This window comes from Vitis vinifera, chromosome 15, assembly GCF_030704535.1.
Source record: "Vitis vinifera cultivar Pinot Noir 40024 chromosome 15, ASM3070453v1".
Lineage (NCBI taxonomy): Eukaryota > Viridiplantae > Streptophyta > Magnoliopsida > Vitales > Vitaceae > Vitis > Vitis vinifera.
In genome coordinates this window covers 22803463-22824427 of record NC_081819.1, presented here as the reverse complement: position 1 = coordinate 22824427, position 20965 = coordinate 22803463, and the positions used below count along the sequence as shown (strand labels likewise).

General features: G+C 30.8%; 3 protein-coding genes across 5 annotated transcripts; 1 reads left to right on the top strand and 2 right to left on the bottom strand.

Annotated features, from left to right (window-relative positions):
• Window positions 1–503: 503 nt before the first annotated feature.
• On the bottom strand, window positions 504–8347 carry LOC104881913 (serine/threonine-protein kinase VIK). Of its 2 annotated transcripts, XM_010663471.3 has the most exons (12): window positions 7858–8347; window positions 6202–6438; window positions 5535–5609; window positions 4316–4396; window positions 4032–4126; window positions 3480–3600; window positions 3319–3398; window positions 2453–2515; window positions 2206–2318; window positions 2040–2125; window positions 1349–1467; window positions 504–847 (listed from the first exon to the last, which is right to left on the bottom strand). In XM_010663471.3, the coding sequence occupies exons 1-12, from the start codon at window positions 7891–7893 to the stop codon at window positions 715–717; spliced, it is 1239 nt and encodes a 412-aa protein (XP_010661773.1). In that variant the 5' UTR covers window positions 7894–8347; the 3' UTR covers window positions 504–714. The 2 variants fall into 2 exon arrangements, with proteins under 2 accessions (XP_010661773.1, XP_010661775.1); XM_010663473.3 differs by lacking the exon at window positions 6202–6438.
• A 1964-nt stretch (window positions 8348–10311) lies between these two features.
• Window positions 10312–13164, top strand: LOC100261854 (uncharacterized). 2 transcript variants are annotated; one of them, XM_010663475.3, is made up of 3 exons: window positions 10312–10657; window positions 11235–11306; window positions 12685–13164. In XM_010663475.3, exons 1-3 carry the CDS (start codon window positions 10417–10419, stop codon window positions 12882–12884), a joined length of 513 nt encoding a protein of 170 aa, XP_010661777.1. In that variant the 5' UTR covers window positions 10312–10416; the 3' UTR covers window positions 12885–13164. The 2 variants fall into 2 exon arrangements, with proteins under 2 accessions (XP_010661777.1, XP_002272897.1); XM_002272861.5 differs by lacking the exon at window positions 11235–11306 and having other exon boundaries at window positions 10315–10657.
• Window positions 13165–15941: 2777 nt separating this feature from the next.
• LOC100258459 (disease resistance protein RPP13) lies at window positions 15942–18704 on the bottom strand. The gene has a single exon (XM_002273940.3). The coding sequence runs from the start codon at window positions 18702–18704 to the stop codon at window positions 15942–15944; it is 2763 nt and encodes a 920-aa protein (XP_002273976.1).
• Between the last annotated feature and the right edge of the window lie 2261 nt (window positions 18705–20965).

Below are 20965 nucleotides of genomic sequence, written 5' to 3'. Positions count from 1 at the left end.
CAGATGTGAAAGACAAAACCCAAGAACATGTTTTCAATAGATTCAGGTATGTCTTCTGATATTATTATCCTATAGATTTAATATGAGATTCTGACATATATATTATTCAGTTGATCAGATTCTATTATCATTCTGTATGATTTGTGATTTTCCAACACTTTATAGTATGTAGTTTAAAGAATATCATAGAAGATTGTAATTATTTTTTTTGAAATATCATTATTTTTTGCACACACAAAGGCTTAAGCTACATATTTGCATAGGGACAATGACAAAATCATCACTAGCTCATCCAAGTGTAGCACCACTACTTAGTCCTATGACTCGTACCAAGTTGAGAGGAGTCATCTGACCTTTGAAGTTACAATACAACTTTCATACCTAGCACATGAAGTTTATAGCTGGCACCCAAGGTTTCTGTCTTAGCTAGCATAACTACTAATTTGATGTCATACATCTTCATTTGTGCTATGTTCGGTTTCAAGAGACGCCAAGCAGGCTCGTAGAGATATAATAGTGTAACCATTATGAAGAATACATAACCATTTACATGGTATTCATGTGATTGATCTTTAAGTATATATACATATAAGAGTAGGGGAAATCCATTTTTAACAAACCAGAATGAAAAAGGAAAATACATTCCATAAAGGGAAAACAAACTCAACTGAAAGGAAACGATTCGTACTAAAGCCAGAGCAAGCTGAATCTTTCTCATAAGATATCACAATCATGGCAAGCTGCTTTCTTATCTAGCATACTCACTTGTATTTCCTCTAGCTCCAAAATTATGGCTTCAAATGTAGGCCGCACTTCTGGATTCTTGTGCCAGCAGTTTCTGAGAAGCCTAAATCACATAAATCACGGTTACTCTTACATGAAAGAAGAATCAGGGCATGTTTGACAATACTTTGGAAGACAGTTCTAAGAAAACAGTTTTTGACTACTGTTTTCAAAAACAGTTCATAATTATTTTCAAAAACAAAATTTTTCACCTTTTTATCCATTTAAGGTACTGAACACCTTTACAATAAAAAAGTTCCCAAGTATTCTCCCAATTGTTTAAAATGTTTTATAAAAAACAACTGAAAACAATTTAAATTTGTTCTAAAAAATGACTTATTTTCTTAACAAATTCACACAAAATTGTTTTTTGACAAACCCATTTTCTAAGTTAAAAAACCGTTTTCTATTCTTTAGAATAGAAAACTATTTTCAAGAACAATTTCCAAACAGTCCTATATTCCAGTACATGGGTTACTCACCTATACAACATTGTGGCTAATTTTTGTGCATTTTTAACCTATCATAGTTGAGGAAAGTAGCTAATGAAAATTCAGTTACTTACGTCTTGATGGGTCTAGGGTATACATATGAGGAGAGAGGAGGCCGGGAATCTTCATATGCTTGCTTGTCTGCAACATACTCTGGGTTTTCTGCTCTCTTTGATGTTTTCCCATGGAACATCTGTAGGCAACACCCATAACCATTTTTGAGATACTGATAATCAAACTTATCTCACAATGAAAACTTTCTAAACAATTCAAGATGGTCACTACAGAAAATGCGCATTTCATGATGAGTTGGTGAAAAAATTTATCTGCAAATCTCAAAAGTTTCAGTTCAATTCTAAACCCAAAAAGAAAATTAGGGTTTTGTTTGATAACGTTTTCTAAACAATTCTTAAAGAAAACATTTTTTGATAATAGTTCTTAAAAATATTTTTTAATTATTTTCAGGAACAAAATTCTATTTGGAAATTTAAATATGAAAAGTAGTTTTCTCGAGTCATTTTTTGTGAAAGTACCATGCATGTATTTATATAAAATACAAAAACCTTTAAAGTATTCTCCATTTTTCAATTGTTTCTTATAATAAAAAAAACACTTGAAAATTTTTTAAATTTGTTTCAAAAAAGGTTAAAACAAATTATCAAAAAATTATTTTCAATCAAAATTTTACCAAATATGTTTTTTGAATAAGAAAACTGTTTTAAATAACAGTTACTACAACCCCTTATTTTTTTCATTTAGTTTTACCTCATGTACTATTACAGCAAAGGAGAAGACATCAATACTCTTCCCATATGATTCTCGGCGATAAACCTCAGGTGCCATGTAACGATCTGAAAATGTCATAAAATTGTCTGAGAATTTTTTCAAATTCAAAAAAATGTTTGACTTTCAGTAAGATGGAAAATCTTACATGAACCTGTTCCTCCAGTCATTTTGTAACCAACTGCATCTTTTTCCTGAGCAATTTTGCATAGACTGGAGACTGTAACCTTAAGGTGCCCTGCTTCATCTTGTAACACATTTCTGTGAGAGAGATGAAAGGACTGTGAGACATTCTTTCTCTGGTATTGTATTGGAAGATAGTTGGATTTCTGACCAAACCCACCATTTTAATGCCCTCAAAATAGACTTTTAACACAAAATTCAAGTTGCAATACCTTGGAGTCAAATCCCGGTGAATTATAGAATGTGGTTTAAGCTGGTGAAGATGATTCATCCCTCTGCAGAGTTTGCAAAGAATAAGTTCATCAGAGGAGTTACAAGTGAATGAGGCACTAGAGGGATACATGTTAATTGAGTAGGAATAACTTCAAATACAATAAATAGCTCTGAAGTAAAATTATTATAGTTGCTTGTAAGTTCAGTAGCAAATTAAAGGTTTTTTTGCAAGGGGAAACAAGGAAAGGAAAAGTTAAAGAAGCCAGCATTAGTGGAAGATGCTCACGATATTATCTGAACAAATGCATAGTTCAGAATCAATGTAGGAGATGTTTAATCATATTCACTAACAATCCATATTTATTTCAAAATAGGAAATTCAAGATCTAATATGTATCTGTTAAAATTAAACTAAAATAAAATAAAAAGCAAACAAATATTAAAAGAAAATACTATCAAGGATCCCATCAACAGTAAGTTAAAACAATCCAAATTAATATCCGTGTCATGAGAAGCCAGGATAGTATTCCAGAGAGCACAAAATGAGACAAGCACCTCAGTCTGTGTTGTGAATGAGTCACAATGCATGGGGATCTACATTCAAATGCCTCGTATGTAAATCCCGTTTAAGATTATGCTTATTCAGATGACAGATCAATCGAAGATGAGAGAACAGCATGGAAAACCCAAAGCACACCTAGATTTATGTTTATTATAAAGGAAAACAAGCAATGTTAAATTGAATGACACTACTTCATAGGGAAAGAGCATGTCTCATTAGAATGCTTCCAGAAGAAACTACAGCCTGTATCAAAACTAGAATTGGTACACACAACCTTCAGGAAAGAAAACCCAGAAAATGTACCTTGCAATATCTAAAGCATAGGCCACAACTACAGGTGGATCAAGTCTTCCTTTCTTGCTCAAAATATCATACAAACTTCCCTAACCATTTAAGTCAATGGAAAGCTCAGAGAGTGGAAATACAAAAAAAGAAAAACTCAAAACCAATTATGAAAATCTCACATTTCGAAGATACTCAGTGACGAAAATAAGGCGATCAGAGTGCTTTGTAAAACCAAGGAACTGCACTATATTAGGGTGGCACAGCTTCTGCCATAAACCTAGTTCCCTCAAAAAGGTATTCCTGTAAAACAATCAAAGTTAGGGGTACAAAATATAACATAATTAAGAAAGGTTTTCCATAGGCTTGAATCTGGTGATGATTTCAAAACATGGTAAATGAAAAGGTGAAAGTAGCTAGCATTGTCAGTCTTGCTTGATGATCTTGGAATAGATGAATGCTATGCAGTATTACAACTAGAAGTCTATATGATACTTTATTTGTATACAAATTGCCATGTAAAACAACAGAGTTAACATCAAAACTAATTGTATTGTAGTTTTTCTAGTTGAATGCATGCATGTCATTTTCCTAGTATTAGATTGTCTTTCCATCTGTTGACACTACGAAGACTACAAAGTTAGTAACACCAACCCGCTCTTTAATATGAGAAGCAAGTGTCAACGGGCTTCATAAATCAATAGCAAGTCACATCATAAGATGGAGAAACTCACTTCACCCTTGGATCTGATGAAATGGAGGAATAAATTATATTTGCAGCAACTTCTGTTTCACGCCACCTCACTAAATAAACTTCACCATATGCTCCCTGCTTCCATGCTACATATTTTTAGTGCAGACCAAGTATATAATAATAGAATAAATAGAGAGGTTAAAGGTAGAAAGGGTTAAATATTTCAAAGGAGCTTGTTTTGCCTAAAATTAGTAGTCTAAAATGGGTGTAAGCTGTCCTGACTGTAAATATTTGTCTGAAGAAAATGAAATAAAGAGAAATTACTTCTCCAATAAGAGTTGCTTCATCCATGTCCACCTCAGCATAATCAATTTCATAGCATGGAATCTTAGAGTCAAGCCCCACCTGAACAGGAGGAGGACAAAAAGTACAGAGTTAATTTAGATGAATTTAAAATAACTAATCAGATAATATGCAAGACACACCATAACAAAGCATATAAACAAGAACAGTGTCAGAATCAGTGTGTGACATCACTCAGATGCAGAGAAATTGCGAAACTTAAACATAGGGGCTTGCATAAAAGAACCCTGAAGAAAAATGTCTGGAAGCTTTAGAGGCTCAAGGAGTGAATGTGTGATATGCACAAAATGATAACCTAATTGACAATTCCTTCATCACCTTTTAATTTTCAAAATATTATGATCTATTTTCACGTAGTTGGAGTTCTCCAATACTTTTCACACCCTCTTTCCTTGATTTTCTAGTTTAAGGAATTTGAGCTGCTACCAAGCAATTAGTTTTTCATTACTTCTTTGTAAATGTTATCTGAAGCCAAAAGGCACAGATCAGTAGACAACTTAAATAATTAAAAAGCTAACTCGTTGCATATAGTAAAAGGAGGCCCCAGACACATGAGTGTTTTATATGGTACATAGGACATGAAAACCTTAAACTTACTGAAATTTTACTTTGGAAGAATTATTTAAGAGGGGCTGACTAAAAAAGCATCCAAATCAGCAACCTAGTAGAATATTGTATTCATTGACACTGTGACATGAAACCGATAACAGTAAATATGCTTATGTTTCTTATCTATGACCTTTAACTTCTTAAAAACTAAGGGATATGAAGGTTGTGGTTTAGCCACCCACATTTTCGATGTAAAGGTCAATTCAATCCGTCAAAGAAGCAAAAAGGAATATCCAACACAAATACAAAAGCCCTCCCCACATCCATCTGTCATCAAATTCTTTTTTTAGTAAGATAAAGACTTTTAACTTGGCAGCAGTAGTATTTGTGTAGTTGACGACTCTGTGAATTTTTTTATTTATCATTTAGGAATAATTTATATTTACATGGTTTCATAACCAATTATTCATGATTAGCAACAAATATGATTGATAAGTGTCATGTACAAGCACACATTAGTTATTTGAAAGTATCAAGACCAAAGCAAATCATGTATATAAAAGAAAGCAACTGTTTCCTTACTTAGCGTTAGTAAAAACTTCACATTATTACACGTTAAAAATGTATATACCGGATCTATTCCACCCTGAGCCTCCAGTATCTCACATATCTTCTCATGACCAAAGCTATGAGCATCTGAAAGTGGCTGCAAAACAATCATATCAATATGTGGGTTACATTCAATTATGTTCTACAGGGAAAAGAACATAATAATTCCAACAAGAACATCATTTAAGGTGATTGCATAACAGCAAGGCTAACAGGAATAATCTGCAACAATCTGCATAGGCATATTGGAGTGAAAGATAACATTGCAAAAATAATTGGGAGATACTTGGCCCTTATGAAATTATTTGAATAGCACCTCAAGTGACAAGGAAGTGGACAAGGAAGTGCTGACGCTATGTATAATATGATATCGTCAGTGATTAGGATATAGTAGCTAGTGATGCATGGAAGGGACCAACTCAGCACAATGATTAATTGTGAGCAGAAAAAAAACAAAGCAAAACAAAATTAAAGTAGTAAAGTTCCTCGGAGATTTCTGGATTGCCTTGCCATGTGATTGCCACCACCAGCAATTTTAGCACAACCCTGATGCAATTATTGACAAATATATGCAGATCCAACATCATGTCAGACTGGTGGCAGAAGTTTCTGCTACAAAATACTTGTTCAACACCTCAGAATGCCAATGGAATAAATATCAAGGATAAAATCGTATAAACAAAACTTACAGTGCGACCCCAACGATCAATGGGGTTTGCATCAGCTCCTTTCTCAAGAAGTAAGACAACAATTTCTTCACAGCCTTCACAGGCTGCTAAATGGAGTGCTGTTCTTTTATCATAGTCAGCCAGGTTGGCTTCTACTCCTTTCTCCAACTCTTGTATCACACCTGCCTTATCACACTTACTAGAGCAGTGGAGAAGCCGATACGGTCCTTCTGAGTCCATGGTTTGCGGTTGCTTCATCTGTTGAAAAGTGGAACTTCGTTTCTACTTTGAATAACACCATATTCACTCAAATTTTTATAAATTCATCTTAAAAATAACAGAATAATCATTCTCACATATGTTCATAAAATTTTCTACAAAAAACTGTTAGTAAGGAAGCATTCGATCTCTTTTCTGGCTTTACATTCCATCAAAACAAATGGAACAAGTCAATTTCTCAGGTTCTCTGTGAAAGATGAGATCTTATTTCTATTTTGAATAACACCACATCTGTATTCACTAATAAGTCAACAATTATGAAATCTTAAGAAATACAGTACCATTAAGTGAAGTTTTATGGTAAAATTTGCCAATTTGTTTTGAATAGAAACAAACATGTAGTGTTAATCCCTCATGCTTGCATCCTCTGTTGAAAAGTGAAATTAATATATGTAATGAGTTCCTCTTAATTGTATAAATATATTTTAAAGTGACTACAAAACTGTATCAGAGCCAATCCCTAACTCTGTCTGATTCCTCAAGGAGTGTCTACCTAGTCTTTTGACCCGTAAACCCATGGGACACAACATGGATGTCGTGTTTGTCTCGGGACCTAGACAACAAAGGGTGTTTATCCAATCCTACAATCCACATTCCCATAAGACACGACGAGGACATTGTGTTTGCATAGGAGAGGAGGGTGATTGTGTGTTTGTCTAGTCCAGTGACTTGTAATCTCATGAGACACAACGAAGAAGTCTTGTTTGCATAGGGGAGGAGGGTGATCGTGATATCCTACTTCGGATAGGGAGAGAACTTAAAAGACAATTCCTTCCTCACTTTTTATTTTCTAATATATTGTTATTTATTTTCACATAGTTGGAGTCTCAATTTCAGGCCCCTTGTCACCTAGTTTTCTATTATAAAGAATGCAATTAGCCTTTAGTTACTTCTTTGTTTTGGAGTTCTCCCTTCTCCCATTTTGCTTGGTATGAAAACAAATGGTGATTTTGATTGCATCCAAATTAATTTCTATTTTGAACAACTCTATATCTATATTCACTAACAAATTAACAATTTTTATCCTCTAATTTTAAAAAACACAGACAAACAAGTGAAGATTGGTGGTAAAATTTGCTACTAAATACTATTACTAAGATAAACATTTTCTCTCTTTTCCTGATCTTATTTCCGTGGAACCAAACATGAGGTAATTCCTTGTGCTTGCATCCTCACTTTGAGACTATATTTCTATTTGAACTAATAACTATATTCTTCTTCCAAACTAATCTTACAATCTTCATAACTGCCATGTCCATACTTGGCAAAATTTGTTAATAAAAATTAGTAGCATCAAAAGCATTTCCTGTTTCAATGGAAACAAACAGCCAAATTGACACAATAATTCAAACTTCAGATTATAGAATTGCGAGAAAAAAAAGGGAAGTAAGTGATTACCTTGGAAGGCGGTGAAGAACATCTGCAATCATCCATGGAAGAGTGAGAACTTTCACAAAGCCAATAGTACTGATATCAGAGAATTGAAACTGCACTCTGTGGAATTGAAGCTTATAATCGATGCAAGTGATGGTTAAGGAGGAATAATTCAAATGTGATGGAGAAATCTAGAATATGGAGTGTCTTTTTCTTGGATTGAATATGATAACAACTTAGTTTTTGTCGCCTGAATTGATCAAAGTGCTGATTGCTTGTCGGGAAAACTGTGGAAAGCGACAGGAAAAGGGAATTGGGATTTTCCATTTCCTGGGTTTTTCTCCGTTTTTGATCGTTCAAGGCTTTGCTGAATAGAAACTTTCGTTTATTTGCCTCAAGGTTTTCTCAGCAACCAAACGGAAGGTTAGGGCCCTTTTTTCTATTGGCGGGATTCAGATTTGTCGAGAAGGAAGGTCGTGCCATGAGGACAGTGATACGAAGTCGTTTTAGGTATATTGTATTTGCAATTTAGGTTTTATTATTTACTTTCAATTTAAGAATTCTGAATTTTTTTTGTTATTATCCTATCATATAAACTTGTAATAATAATAAAAAAAATCTTTTAATTGAAATTATTTTATAGGGATAATGAAATTTTAAAAAAGTAAATATGAAATTATAATTTTAAACATTCATTATTAATTACTCAATTTAATAAGTTTATCACACAATTTTTATATTTAGAGAATATACTTAGTAATTTTTTATATTAAAAATTGGTTGTGAAAACGGGTTGCTTTTTAAAATAATCTTAAGGTGTTTTTAAGTTTTTTTTTTTTTTTTCATATAGTATGCTAAGAAATACTTGAGTGCATTTATTGAGAAAACTGTTTTTGATATTTGGGTTTTCAAACAAAATTTAATTCCTAGTCTCTATTTTTTGAAAAAAAAAAAATAGTTTGTATGCAAAATACAATAATTCTTAAAAACTTGCCTAAAAAATAATAATTTTAAAAAAATTTAGGTATTAAAATTTTTTTAATATATGAAAATTTCATATTTAAAAAAAATAATTTTCAAGAATATAAGGTAAACTCATTCTTTCAATCCATAAAATTATGTTACTATAATTTCATATATAATGGTGACGATAATAATAATAATAATGATATATAAACATATATAATTTAAAGTGCCCACCTAAGCAAATGTACTATTTTGTTATTATAAGATATATATATATATATATATATATATATTATATAAATGGAAATTTAAATTTTTTATCAAAGTTTTTATTTTATATAAATAAAAAGTTAATTTTTTTTATCAAATAAAAGGCTCAAATCACTTTTGTTTTCTAATGAAAATTGAAAATTTTAAAATAATACAAGAGACATATTTTTATTTTATCTAAGATTTATAAAATAAATAAAAATATTTTATTTAGTATGAATATAAAAAATCTTATGTGATCTTTAAATTTGTTCTTTAAATTAATTTTTTTATTATATATTATTATTTTATAATAATTAAAATTAAGTTGAGGAAATATCGAAAATGTAGTGCTTAATTACCCAAACCATTTTTCATCTGTTATTCTATCTTCCAGATTTTAAAATTTAGAGTCAACAGATAAAAACTTAAAAATTATATCAAGTGAAATATACAAATTTTTAAAAATAAAAGAAAAATATTCTAAAAACAAATTATGAACAAATTAAGTAATTTATCAAAATGCTTAAACAATACATAATAGTATGATTCTCAAGATATTACAAAAAAAATTGAAAAACAATTATTTTAAAGCAAAAATCAAAATGATAAATGAATTTAAAAATAAACTTAAAACAATATTAGAAAATGTTAAAAAATGAAATATATAAGAGCATAATTTAAAAATAAAAAAAAAACTGAAAATTGATATAAAAAAAATATTATAATATTTTCAATTTAAAAAAGGTGATAAGTATATATATATATATATAGAATATGCTTGATTTGTAGTATTTATTTTTTCAAAGTATTTTTAGTAAAAATGGTTTTTTTTTGTTTTTTTAAAGAATTATTATCAAAAGTAATTTTTAAAAACATTTTTAAAATTTTATCAAATGTCTAATTTATTTAAAAAACACTTTTAGAATGAACAGTATTTTTCAAAATTACAATGAAACATGCAATTTACCCTATATTATGAAAAGTAAAATAAAATTGAAAAAAATAAAACAACTAAAAAATAAAGAGAGTGGAGGGATACATTTAAAAACATTAATAATATTATTTAAAAAATATGGCATATCGCCTAATTATTCTAAAAATTAAATTTATAAACTATATTTATACACCCATTGTATAATTTGTAAGGAAAATAATAAATTTTTTTTTTTAAATCATGCTCTCTCCAATAAATTAAAAGAAAAAAAAAAGTGCAAAAAGGTAAAAATATCAAAATACCCATAGTGGAGGAGGCAACTGTATATGAGCACGGTGCGAAGTACACAATTGCCCCCACCCTTTTCAAATTTCAAAACCCTAGAAACACCACACTACACCGATTCTCGCATAGACCAGTAGGATCCACGGATGGCTCTGAAAGATCCTCAATTCCGGAGCTCCGGGGACCCAATGGAAGGATCCGACGCGGAAGAACTAGAGGAGTTGGAGGCTGATGTGAAGGAAATGGCTCAGAAGGTCCGCCATTACCGTACAACTCTCCCAGATCAGCTCAAGGCCACATTCACTTCGATTTTATCTTCTCAGCGACCTCCGTTTCTCGAATTCGTGTCCGGATCCGAACCCGAAGCCTCCGGAGAACCTAACCCAGGTCAGTTTCGAGGTTTTTGGTTCCCCCACCCCTTTTTCTTTTTTTCTCTGTTTTTCTTTTCCTGTTTGGTTGCTGAGAAAATATGGTAAAAAGAAAAATAAAAAGTGAATGCTTGAACCCGAGATTTTCACTGTTTGAGAGATCAGGAAAACAGAAATATACGTTTAATTGAGGCTAATACAAGCGTTTGGGTTAGTTGAGGTGGGTTTGGAGAGCAAAAGATCTTTCTTTTCTTTGGCTCTATTTTATTTCATTTCACTTTCTTGTTGTGCTATCGGAATGTCTTGGAATTAGATTTGTTGTTACTTGGGTCCTGAGAAAAACAAATTGGTTTAGGTAAAGTGAGTTTCCGCTTCCAGGAAATAAAAAAGAAACATAATTTTCAGAATAATATTTCTAATTTTTCTTTGCTGTCCAATAGAGCTTTAAATTGCTTTGTTATTGATATTGAATTTTAAAACTTAGCCTATGCTTGGTTCCAGAGAGTACTGTGGAAATAAAAAAATGTTAAAGAAAAATTTCTCATGATTAATTGTACCATGGCAATAATGTATTGGTGATGGAGTGGCAATTGCAGTTTCCGGTGGGTGCATTTGTGGAGCCTGCAGGGGTAGAGGAAATGGGGACAATAGTGGATGTGGTGGTGATGGTGAGTGGTAGTGGTGCTCTTTTATGATATGTTTGGTTCCGTAAATTTGAGGGAAAATGCAAAGAAAAGAAAATAGAGAGGAAAAATAGAAGGGAAAAAATAGAGAGAAAAAATTAAAAGGAAAGAAAAATTTAAGAAAAATAAAAAATAAGTTTAAATTTAATAAATTATTTTTATACATTTTTTCATACTCATTTTACTTATTTCTCTTTATCATAGTAAAATTAAATAATTTAAAAATATATAAATTTTAAATTAATTATAATTATATTTGATTTTTTATATATATTTTTTATAGTGAAATCAAACATGAGAAGATTATTTTTCTTAACATTTTTTTTTCTTTTCCTAGTATTTTTTGGGAATGAAACATAACCTTAAAGAAAGAAAAAAATGTTAAGAAAAATAGTTTTCTCATGCTTGGTTGTACTATGGACAATATCAAATAAGAATAAAATATAAGTAAAATTTTTAATTAATTAAACACTTATCCATTTTAAAATTATTTAATCTTTATATAGAAAAGTTAAAATTTTTATTTTTTATTTTAATTTTATTTTATTTATTTATTTATTTTTTTCTCTCTCTTGTATACTACTTGTATACTTTGGGGCATGTTGCCTTTTTTCTTTTAATATATTGCTTTTTATTCATAAAAAAAATAAGTGAAATGAGTTTGAAGTAGCATATAAAATAATTTATTGATTTTGAATTTTTTTTTCTTTTTTTTTCACTTTTTCTATTTATTTTCTTTCCCTTGTATTTTCCCTCATATTTTCTAGGAACCAAACATAACTTTAGTGAATAATCTGATATTTATGGTTGTGGGATATTGCTTATGATTGTTGGTGTTGGTGGCGATGCTTCTGCAGTTAGTGGTTGAGGTGGTTTGTGTGATAGTGTTGGTGGTTTGATCATATGGTAGTAGTGGGGTGGTGGTGAGGACTATGGTGGTAGAACGAAGAGCAAGCAAACTTTGTGATTTTGATCCATCAGGGCTTGTTTATTTGGCAACATTTAATCAGGCGGGAGCAATCACTTTGTTATGGCTGAAAAGTTTTTCCCACCTAGCAGGGAAAAATGAATGCTTGTTTTCTTCCCTCACATGTGATTTTTTTGCTCCCAACGATTTAACTTGACACAGCATGATCTTTTAGCCTTTTTCTTTTCATGAAGCAAGAGAAATACTCTCAAAATACTGTTGAACAGCTCTTTATCTGTATGGTATTTCATTTCTTCTTTAATGTTTAATCTGATTAAACAAAAAACCTTGTGAAGTTCACACTCAAGGCTCCTCTCAGCTCTAAGTTATTCTGTGTTTATTATTTATTTCACTTGTTGGTGAAGGATTGATCCTTTTTGTGCTTTGCAAATGCAGGACAGAGCAGGGTTTTGCTAGCTCAAGGAGATCATGAGACTTCAGAGAAAATACAGTTGCTCAAACAAAATATTTCGAGTAACGTCTCTACCATTCTAGTCCTCTTGAAAAGATTGAATGAATGTATGTCAATGGTTGACAAACTTGATTCGTACAATGGAATTATGCATCCTGCCTTCAAAAGGAGAAGGACTAGCTGACCTAGTTTAGTTTCACATTTGCATTAATTTTGTTATTTGGTTCACTCGAAGAAGACCCCCATAGTGTATTGCATGATTGACTACTTCAATTTGTACCATGAATCTAGGTCTCCAACGAAATTTTGAACCAAAATTATGTCTCCTGTCCTAGAACTGGAAGCCTTTGTTGTGGCATAATATTGTGTAACGTAACGTGAAAATGTGTTGATATTTTTTAGAAGTATTTGTTGATGCATTGAATATAATGAGTAGAGAAAGATGGTCTATTGCTTGTGTGTTCTGATTTTTCTTTCTACATCTGTTATTGCTTGTTGCTGCTACTCATATTGTTTGATAGGTAAACCAAAGCCTTGTATAGTTTACACCACTTCCAAGCTTGGAAGTGCCACCCAGTGATGACTCCCTTTGATCCTCCTCCCTACACTTAATTAAAGTCTCATGCTCCATCGATCTCCTACTTTTATCCAATTATAGAAAGCAGAGTCAATCAATTCTTATACTATATCTATTTCTTGCATCCTCCGGTTTCTTTTTAGTTTAATCCAATTCTTATTGTTTAATGCACAAATCTTTTTATTTAATGTTATATTTAAGTGCATAATTTTTGTTTAAATTAGCTTATTTTACATCTTTTTATTTAAATGATCTTAATTCAGCCACAAATTTGAATCATGTGCTCTTTGTAACAACTAATATAGCTGTCCATAGAAAAATTGTGGGAAAAAAATTAAATTGTGGAAGAATGCAATTTTCTTAAACTTTTTTTCCTCCTTTTTTTCTTAGTATTTTCTGCCCATTTTTTTTTATGACATTCAAATATAATATCATTTTCCTTATACTATGTTTGGTTCTAGGAAATTAGTAAATAAAGGAAAAAAAAAGAATGCTAAGGATAATGATTTTCTTGTATTTGGTTTATCATGAAAAATAGAAAAGAAAATTAAAATATATTAAAAACTTGTATTTTTTTTAAATAATTTAATCTTATATGAAAGAGAAAAAAAAAAGTGAAATGAGTTTTAAAAAATATATAAAAATAATTTTTAATTTTAAATCTAATCTCTCGTTTTCTTTACTTCTATTTTTATTTGTCATTTTTTTTCTTTAATTTATATTTTTCCTCGAATTTTCTAAGAATCACATATGGGATTATTATTATTATTATTATTCTTTTTTGGTATTTTCTAATAACTAAACATAATCTTAAACTCTTAATTGATCAAATATGATACATAGTAAAATCCTCCAACAACTCACAAAATTTCATAGATAATCTAGTTTCTCTTTCTAACAAATTGTATACATAGTAAAATCCTCCAACAACTCACAAAATTTCAAGAAAGGAAGAATAAGAATTATACCTTAAAAATGTGGTAAAGGATTTAAAATTTTTAGAATCAATGGGAAGTCATTTTATTTCCGTCTCTCTCTTTTTTCTTCCTTCAGCTTACTCATTTTATTATTTTCTTATTATAATTATTATTCTAATCACTAATATTATATTATTAAATATAAATATTTATTTTAATATTGTCATATCTAATATTATTGTAACACATTAATACTGCTATTTTTAATAACAGTAATAATATTATTATTTCATGATTATTTTTGTTATTTAATATATTATTATTATTATTGTATTATCATTCAAAAAAATATAACCTTCCTTCAAATAATGAATAATGAATACTAATGTAAGGATAAAATTTTATTATTTAAAAACATACTATATTTCAATATTTAAATCACATCATATTTATAAAATATTTTTAGTTTTACAAAACAATATCTATATTAAAAAATATCTTAGAAATATTATAATATATATATATATAACTTTAAATTAAAATTAAGAAAGTTCTTGTTAATTAGTCTATATTTACTAAACTTTCTATTAAAATTATCTTCAATTTCTTTCCGGTAATTTATATTTTTTATTTGAAAACAATTAAAACCTCCTAATGAAATTATTAATCTTTTGGAAACAATTTTTTTTAAAAAAAATATTTTAAATATAAAATTAAATCCTTCAAACTTTTAAAATAAAATTTGATATCAAATCTTTTTTATTTTAAAATTCTTTTTTAAAAAATTTGTTTAATTTTTTTTTCTTATTAGTTTATTCAAATTATATAAATTGCTAAAAGTTGCATTTATAATTTCTTTTATGAAATTAATTTTTATTTAAAATTTATATTTTATAAAATATTAAAAATATTTTATTTTATTTTATTTTATTAGTTTGTTTTAGATATTTTAGTTGTGAGCAATTTCATGACAATTATATCTTTTCAAAATATTTTACAAAAATTTAAAGTGGTCATTATAATAACAATTTTAAAATAAAGTTATAATTATTTGAAACTTTCTTTTTGTAAATTTTTAAAATTAAAAGTTAAATTGATAATACAATAAAAAAATAAAAAGAAATTATCAGCCATTTTTCTGAAAAATAGCAAAAAATTTATAATTTAATTAGCCATATCATAGATTATTTGAAAATTTTGATGATATTGAATTCCAATGTGTTGATATTTTAGGGTGCCAATTTTTGGCTTTTATTTTTTTGGTCAAAATCATATATATATATATATATATATATATCTATGAAACCTTTAATTTGTCTTTGGTACTTTATGATGCATACAATCACTTTTAACGTGTCTTGTTAATACCTTAATTACAAGTCTAATACACCTTTCATGCAAACTCAGGGCAAAACAATTAAATTATATTTATCAAGCAATAGTGTGACATATGCAATAACAATAATAAATTAATTTTGATATTAATGTATTAGTAATATTATTTCATTAATAATAATAATAATAATAACATGAAAGTAGAAAAAGAAGAGAAAACGCAAATATTAAAGGTGAAATGATAAAAATAAAATAAAATAAAAGGACTAATTTGGTCATTTTCACATGGTGAATCAATCGAGCATATTGAAATATACAACATAAAACGACTTTCACCTGATTATATAGAATTTGAAGCTCTAAATTAACCATAATTGCATCTAAAACCAAATTAATATCTTATAGAAGGCTATCAGGGAGGTACCTGGGAGGTGATTATACGACGGATCCTTTTCCAATCTTCTCCTTGTGTCTCTAAAACCCCACTCATCAATTCTTGGGATACCGGATAGAGGTTTAGTCTTTGGAGCTTTTTCAGCTGCAATAATCCATCTGGGAACTTCCTCATTTGGTCACAATACTCAATTTTCAATGTCTTCAGATTAGGCATTGCTCCTTCCTCCACTGACAAGTCTTCTAGATTGTCCAACAAGCGCATTTGTAGGAATTCAAGTCGAAGGAACCCTCCATGAGGACAATTCATTCCCGTACCCTTATAAGAATCTCGTAATAATGTGAGAATCCTCAAGTTTGGCAGCCTCCCTAGTATTGGCATTGGATCTTCCTCCATTCTAGTACGAAACAGTTTGAGTTGCATGAGATTCGGAGGATAGAGTGTTGTTTCCACGCGTAGTTTTCGGATGGGTCCCACTAGACGCAGTTTGTAGAGGCACTTGTGGTGTGAGAAAGACTCCAGACCTGGGAATAGAATTGGTGTTGATGTTGACAATCCCTCGCTTTCTATAAATTTATCAGTAAGCAACTTCAGCTTTTGAAGCCCAGTTAATTGGGCTATTGATCGGAACGACCCCTCCTTCAACTTTGGGTGAGAATAAAGGTCTAGCTTCAATTGCTTTAGGTGGTGGGCCAGTTTTCCCAAGTTGTTATCCTTCAACCAATCGCCACCCTCTAAATATAATGTCTGAAGGTTGGTCATTTGATGGACACCCAAATGGCCTTCCACCCACCTCTCTCTCATTGACTGCCTTGATGAGATCCTACCTCCCCAACAATTTAGATGTCTCATTTGCTTCAATTTCCAAATTGTATGGGGTATGCAGATGAACTCCGCTCCTGAATCAAGGGTTTGTAAATTAACAAGCCCACCGATTGATGGTGGAAGGAATATTCCCCACTTAATTCCGCTTAAGCATAAATATTTTAGGTGGATGAGTTCTCCTATTTTTCCTGGTAGTTTGTAAAGCGAGTCCACGTGCAGGACCCGAAGCAATTTGGGGCATTTATGTAAACATACCTCATCTCCTCCATCAATGGATCTATTGAGGATCAAAGATCGGATATTAGAATTTTTCAAATGTGGAGAGTTGGTCTGATCAATATTACCGATCAGTCGACGAACACTAGTAGGAGGCACGTCCACATCAATGTTTTCATCTACCTCAAAAAGTTTTTCTTCTTTAGCTTCTGAAATGGCAAGGTCTCGAAGCAGGTCGTGTATACGGCAAGACTTCACCCTTCCATCGTCTCTCGTATCAGCCACCTGAATCATGCTTCTCTGGATCAACTCGTATAGGTAGTCTTCTGCAATGTCTTCCAGGGTTTCTTTTCCCCTTTTTTGTACAAATCCTTCAGCAACCCACAAGCGAATCAACTTACTTGCTTTGATTTCTGAGTCCTCCGGAAAAACCCCACAGTAAAGAAAGCAGGGCTTCAAGTAAGTGGGTAAGTCGTTATAGCTCAGTGCAAGAATTCCCAAACAGGAGTCGGGACCTTGACTTAGATGCCAATCCATGGTTTTAAGCACTTTCCGCCATGATTCTGGTGTCAGATCTTTCAGTGATAGAAGTCCTCCAAGAACCACAATTGCAAGAGGTAAACCTTTGCATTTTGCTACAATCTCCTTTTTGAATTCCTCCAACCCTGGCCATGTCAGTACTGCTTCACTCCCTACTTTGTTGAGAAACAGCTCCCAGCTTTCTTTTTCACCCAGAAGTTGAAGTTTATAGCACTCTGAATGAGCATCTACAGCAATATCTTCTCTGCGAGTAGTGATCAACACTCTGCTCTTATTTGATTCTGCGGGAAAATATGAGCTCAACCCGCGCCAAACATCGGTGTTCCATACATCATCAAGTACTATCAAGTACCTTTTTCCCTGGAGACATTTTTTAACCACTTCTCCCAACTCATTTTCATTTTTACGTTTTTGTTCATCCTCGAGAGTCGTGACGCAATTGGCGATCCCGAGCAAAAGCTCCCGAATATTGTACTCTTGAGATACATAAACCCAAGCACGGCAACTAAAGTGGTGCTGAACATCGCTGTGGTTGTAAACTTTCTTGGCAAGAGTAGTTTTGCCAAGGCCACCCATCCCCCAGATGGCCACCACTACTCTTTCCATTGCTCCCTCTAACAGCTTTCCCTTTACAGCTTCCACATCATTTTTCATCCCCACAACGTTGGTTTCTTCAACAGTGGGAATCCTCTTCTCTTTCCTGGCCACCATTTGATTGGAGTACCGTTCAGAAGTAGTTGCAATACCGGAAGAGCTCCCAGGTTCATAAGCTCTCAGATCTTCCATGCCGTACCTCCGTTTATTAATCAAAATCTTCTCAAGTGTGATATTGGTCTCACTGATACGCCCATTGAGCTCATTCACAAGCCGTAACTTGTCAGGCAAGACCACGCATGCGGGTAACAAGTTGAGGAACTTGAGATTATTGAATCTCTGCAGTCGTTTGCGTTCCACTTTGAATATGAATTCATCAATGGCATCTTCGGCATCATAGGCTGCATCCCTGATCTGATTCACCCACAGCTTGAACATTTTGTCGTATCTACGCTCTGCATCCGCACATTCTAGGAACTGGCGGATCCACTCCAGCTCGTTTCGGAGCAGCCTGACCTGCCCTTCTACTGCCCCATAGAGTGAGGCTTGTTGTGAAACCGAGTCATACAGCTTCTCTACGAAAAACGAGATACTGCTCTCCGCCATTTTTGATGCGCTTCTTCTTCCTCCTCTTCTTTGGTGGTTTCAACAGGCCAAGGGAGCAGCACTGTGTGCCTAGAAGAAAATAAAATCTCTCCTCAGACAGGGATCAACTTGAGATTTGCTCCAAGTTAAAAATCCTGTACATGGTAATGTGTTTAAATGATTATTACTTTAAAAAATAAAATAAAAGGTAATGGTGAGCTTGAACTTTTGATGAAATTAATATTAATAAGGCGTTTTTTATCAATAAAATAATGATTTCATCCCACTTTTATTAGGAAAAATACAAAATAAAAAAAGTTGACATGTTTATAAAAAATATTTAGTAAAAAATAGAAGAAAATATTTAAAATTTTATATATTTTTAAATATCTTAGGCTTTCACTAAATAAGAAAGATTGAGAATGATTAAAGTTTTCAAAGTAATAAAAATATTTCAATACTGCTAAATTATTGTTAAATTACATGGAGGAAGATAATATTTTTCAAAAAAGTGAGTTATCATTTCACCACAATTTTTTTGTATAAAGGCAAAGTTTACTTTAGATGAATAAGAAAAAAATTGTTAAAAAATAAAGATAATTGCAATTTGGATATTCCAAGGTTTGCTTTGGACGAAGGAGAGAAAGCTAAAAGATAAAAGTAGAAAAAAGTTAGAAATAAAAATAAAGGTGATCCTTAGTGGCAATTTGATAAAATTTAATATTTAATGACTTAATAAATTAACCTTAAATTATTTGCTTAAATCTATTTATTTATTTTTAATTATAAATATTAAGGTTATTCATTAAGATTAATTTATATTTGTTTCAAACTATTAAATTGATTTATTTTAAATTTATTAGTTTAAATTATTTTAAATTTTAAATTAAATTGATTCATGAAATACCCTCATACTCTAGTTTTGAAATTGAATAAAAGTAAACTCTGAAGTATTTAAAAATCTTTTTTTAAAAAACAAACCAATATAATATTGGGTATTATATTAATCAAAATTACATTGTGATAATTCAAAAGAAATTTAAAAAGAAAATAAACTAATTAAGTGAAGGAGAAAAGATGATCGCCCACTAGCTTTTGGATGTCTTTTTAGGACTGTCATGTTTGAAGACAAGGATTTGCTTTGGGATGACGAGGGAAAACCAAGAAAAATTAAAAAAGAAAAAAGAAAAAAAAGAAGTAAAGGTGGAATATATATAAAAAAATTGTTAGGATATAAAAAAAAGTTGAATGTGAAGTGTCTGTGAAGAGAGAACACTCTTTCATGAAAAATTAAGAATATGAAATATGAAAGAGTGTGGTTTAATAAAAAAAATTGAAGTGTAATAAATTAGTGTCCAAATATTAAAATGTAAATTAAGAATTAAAATAAGACATTTCAAGAGAAGATAATAGATGGAGATAACAAAGACTAAGGTAGTATTTGTTTTTTAATTGAATAAAAAAAATTAAAATATTTAATTTTTTTATTAAATTAAAAATAATATATTGATATCAATCCAATATAATAATTAAAGTGACACTTTAATTATTATATTGATTGATATCAATAAGTAACTTTTAGTTGAACATATATATCATCCAAGAGTCGTTTTTAGTATAAAAAATTATTAATAAAATAATGATTTTACCTTATTTTTATTAATAAGAAAATAAATGAACACTGGAGATATTGAATTATCAACTTTTTAAAAATGATTTGAAATTGTATATATTTTTACATATTTTATTTTTATATTAAATAAGAAGAATTGGGAATAGTTAACAACCTAAAAGGGTATTAAATGAAGTTGTTGATATATTTTTGAATTCTAAAATTGTTGAGATATTATGATATATTCTAGGGATATATTCTAGGAAAGTAGTTGCTATTGTTTAGGATTGTTTCCTATGTTGAGATATTATGATATATTCTAGGGATATATTCTAGGAAAGTAGTTGCTATTGTTTAGGATTGTTTCCTAAACTCACGGTTTTCCCTTAATTAGGTTTGCTTGATGTACTATATATTTACGCGGATGAATATCAATTAGGGTTAAGCTTTGACCCTTTAATCACACTTTACATGGTATCAGAGCACTGACATGCACACACAATAAAACAATGGCCAGCGGCGATGAACAACCACCATTGTCGCCACCTAAAAGGGAGATGAATTCACCTTTTTTTCTCGGCACAGGAGACCGACCAGGCGACTTCATCACTCCCACTCGCTTACGCGGCGACAATTACGATGATTGGGCTTCCGATATTCAGTTGGCATT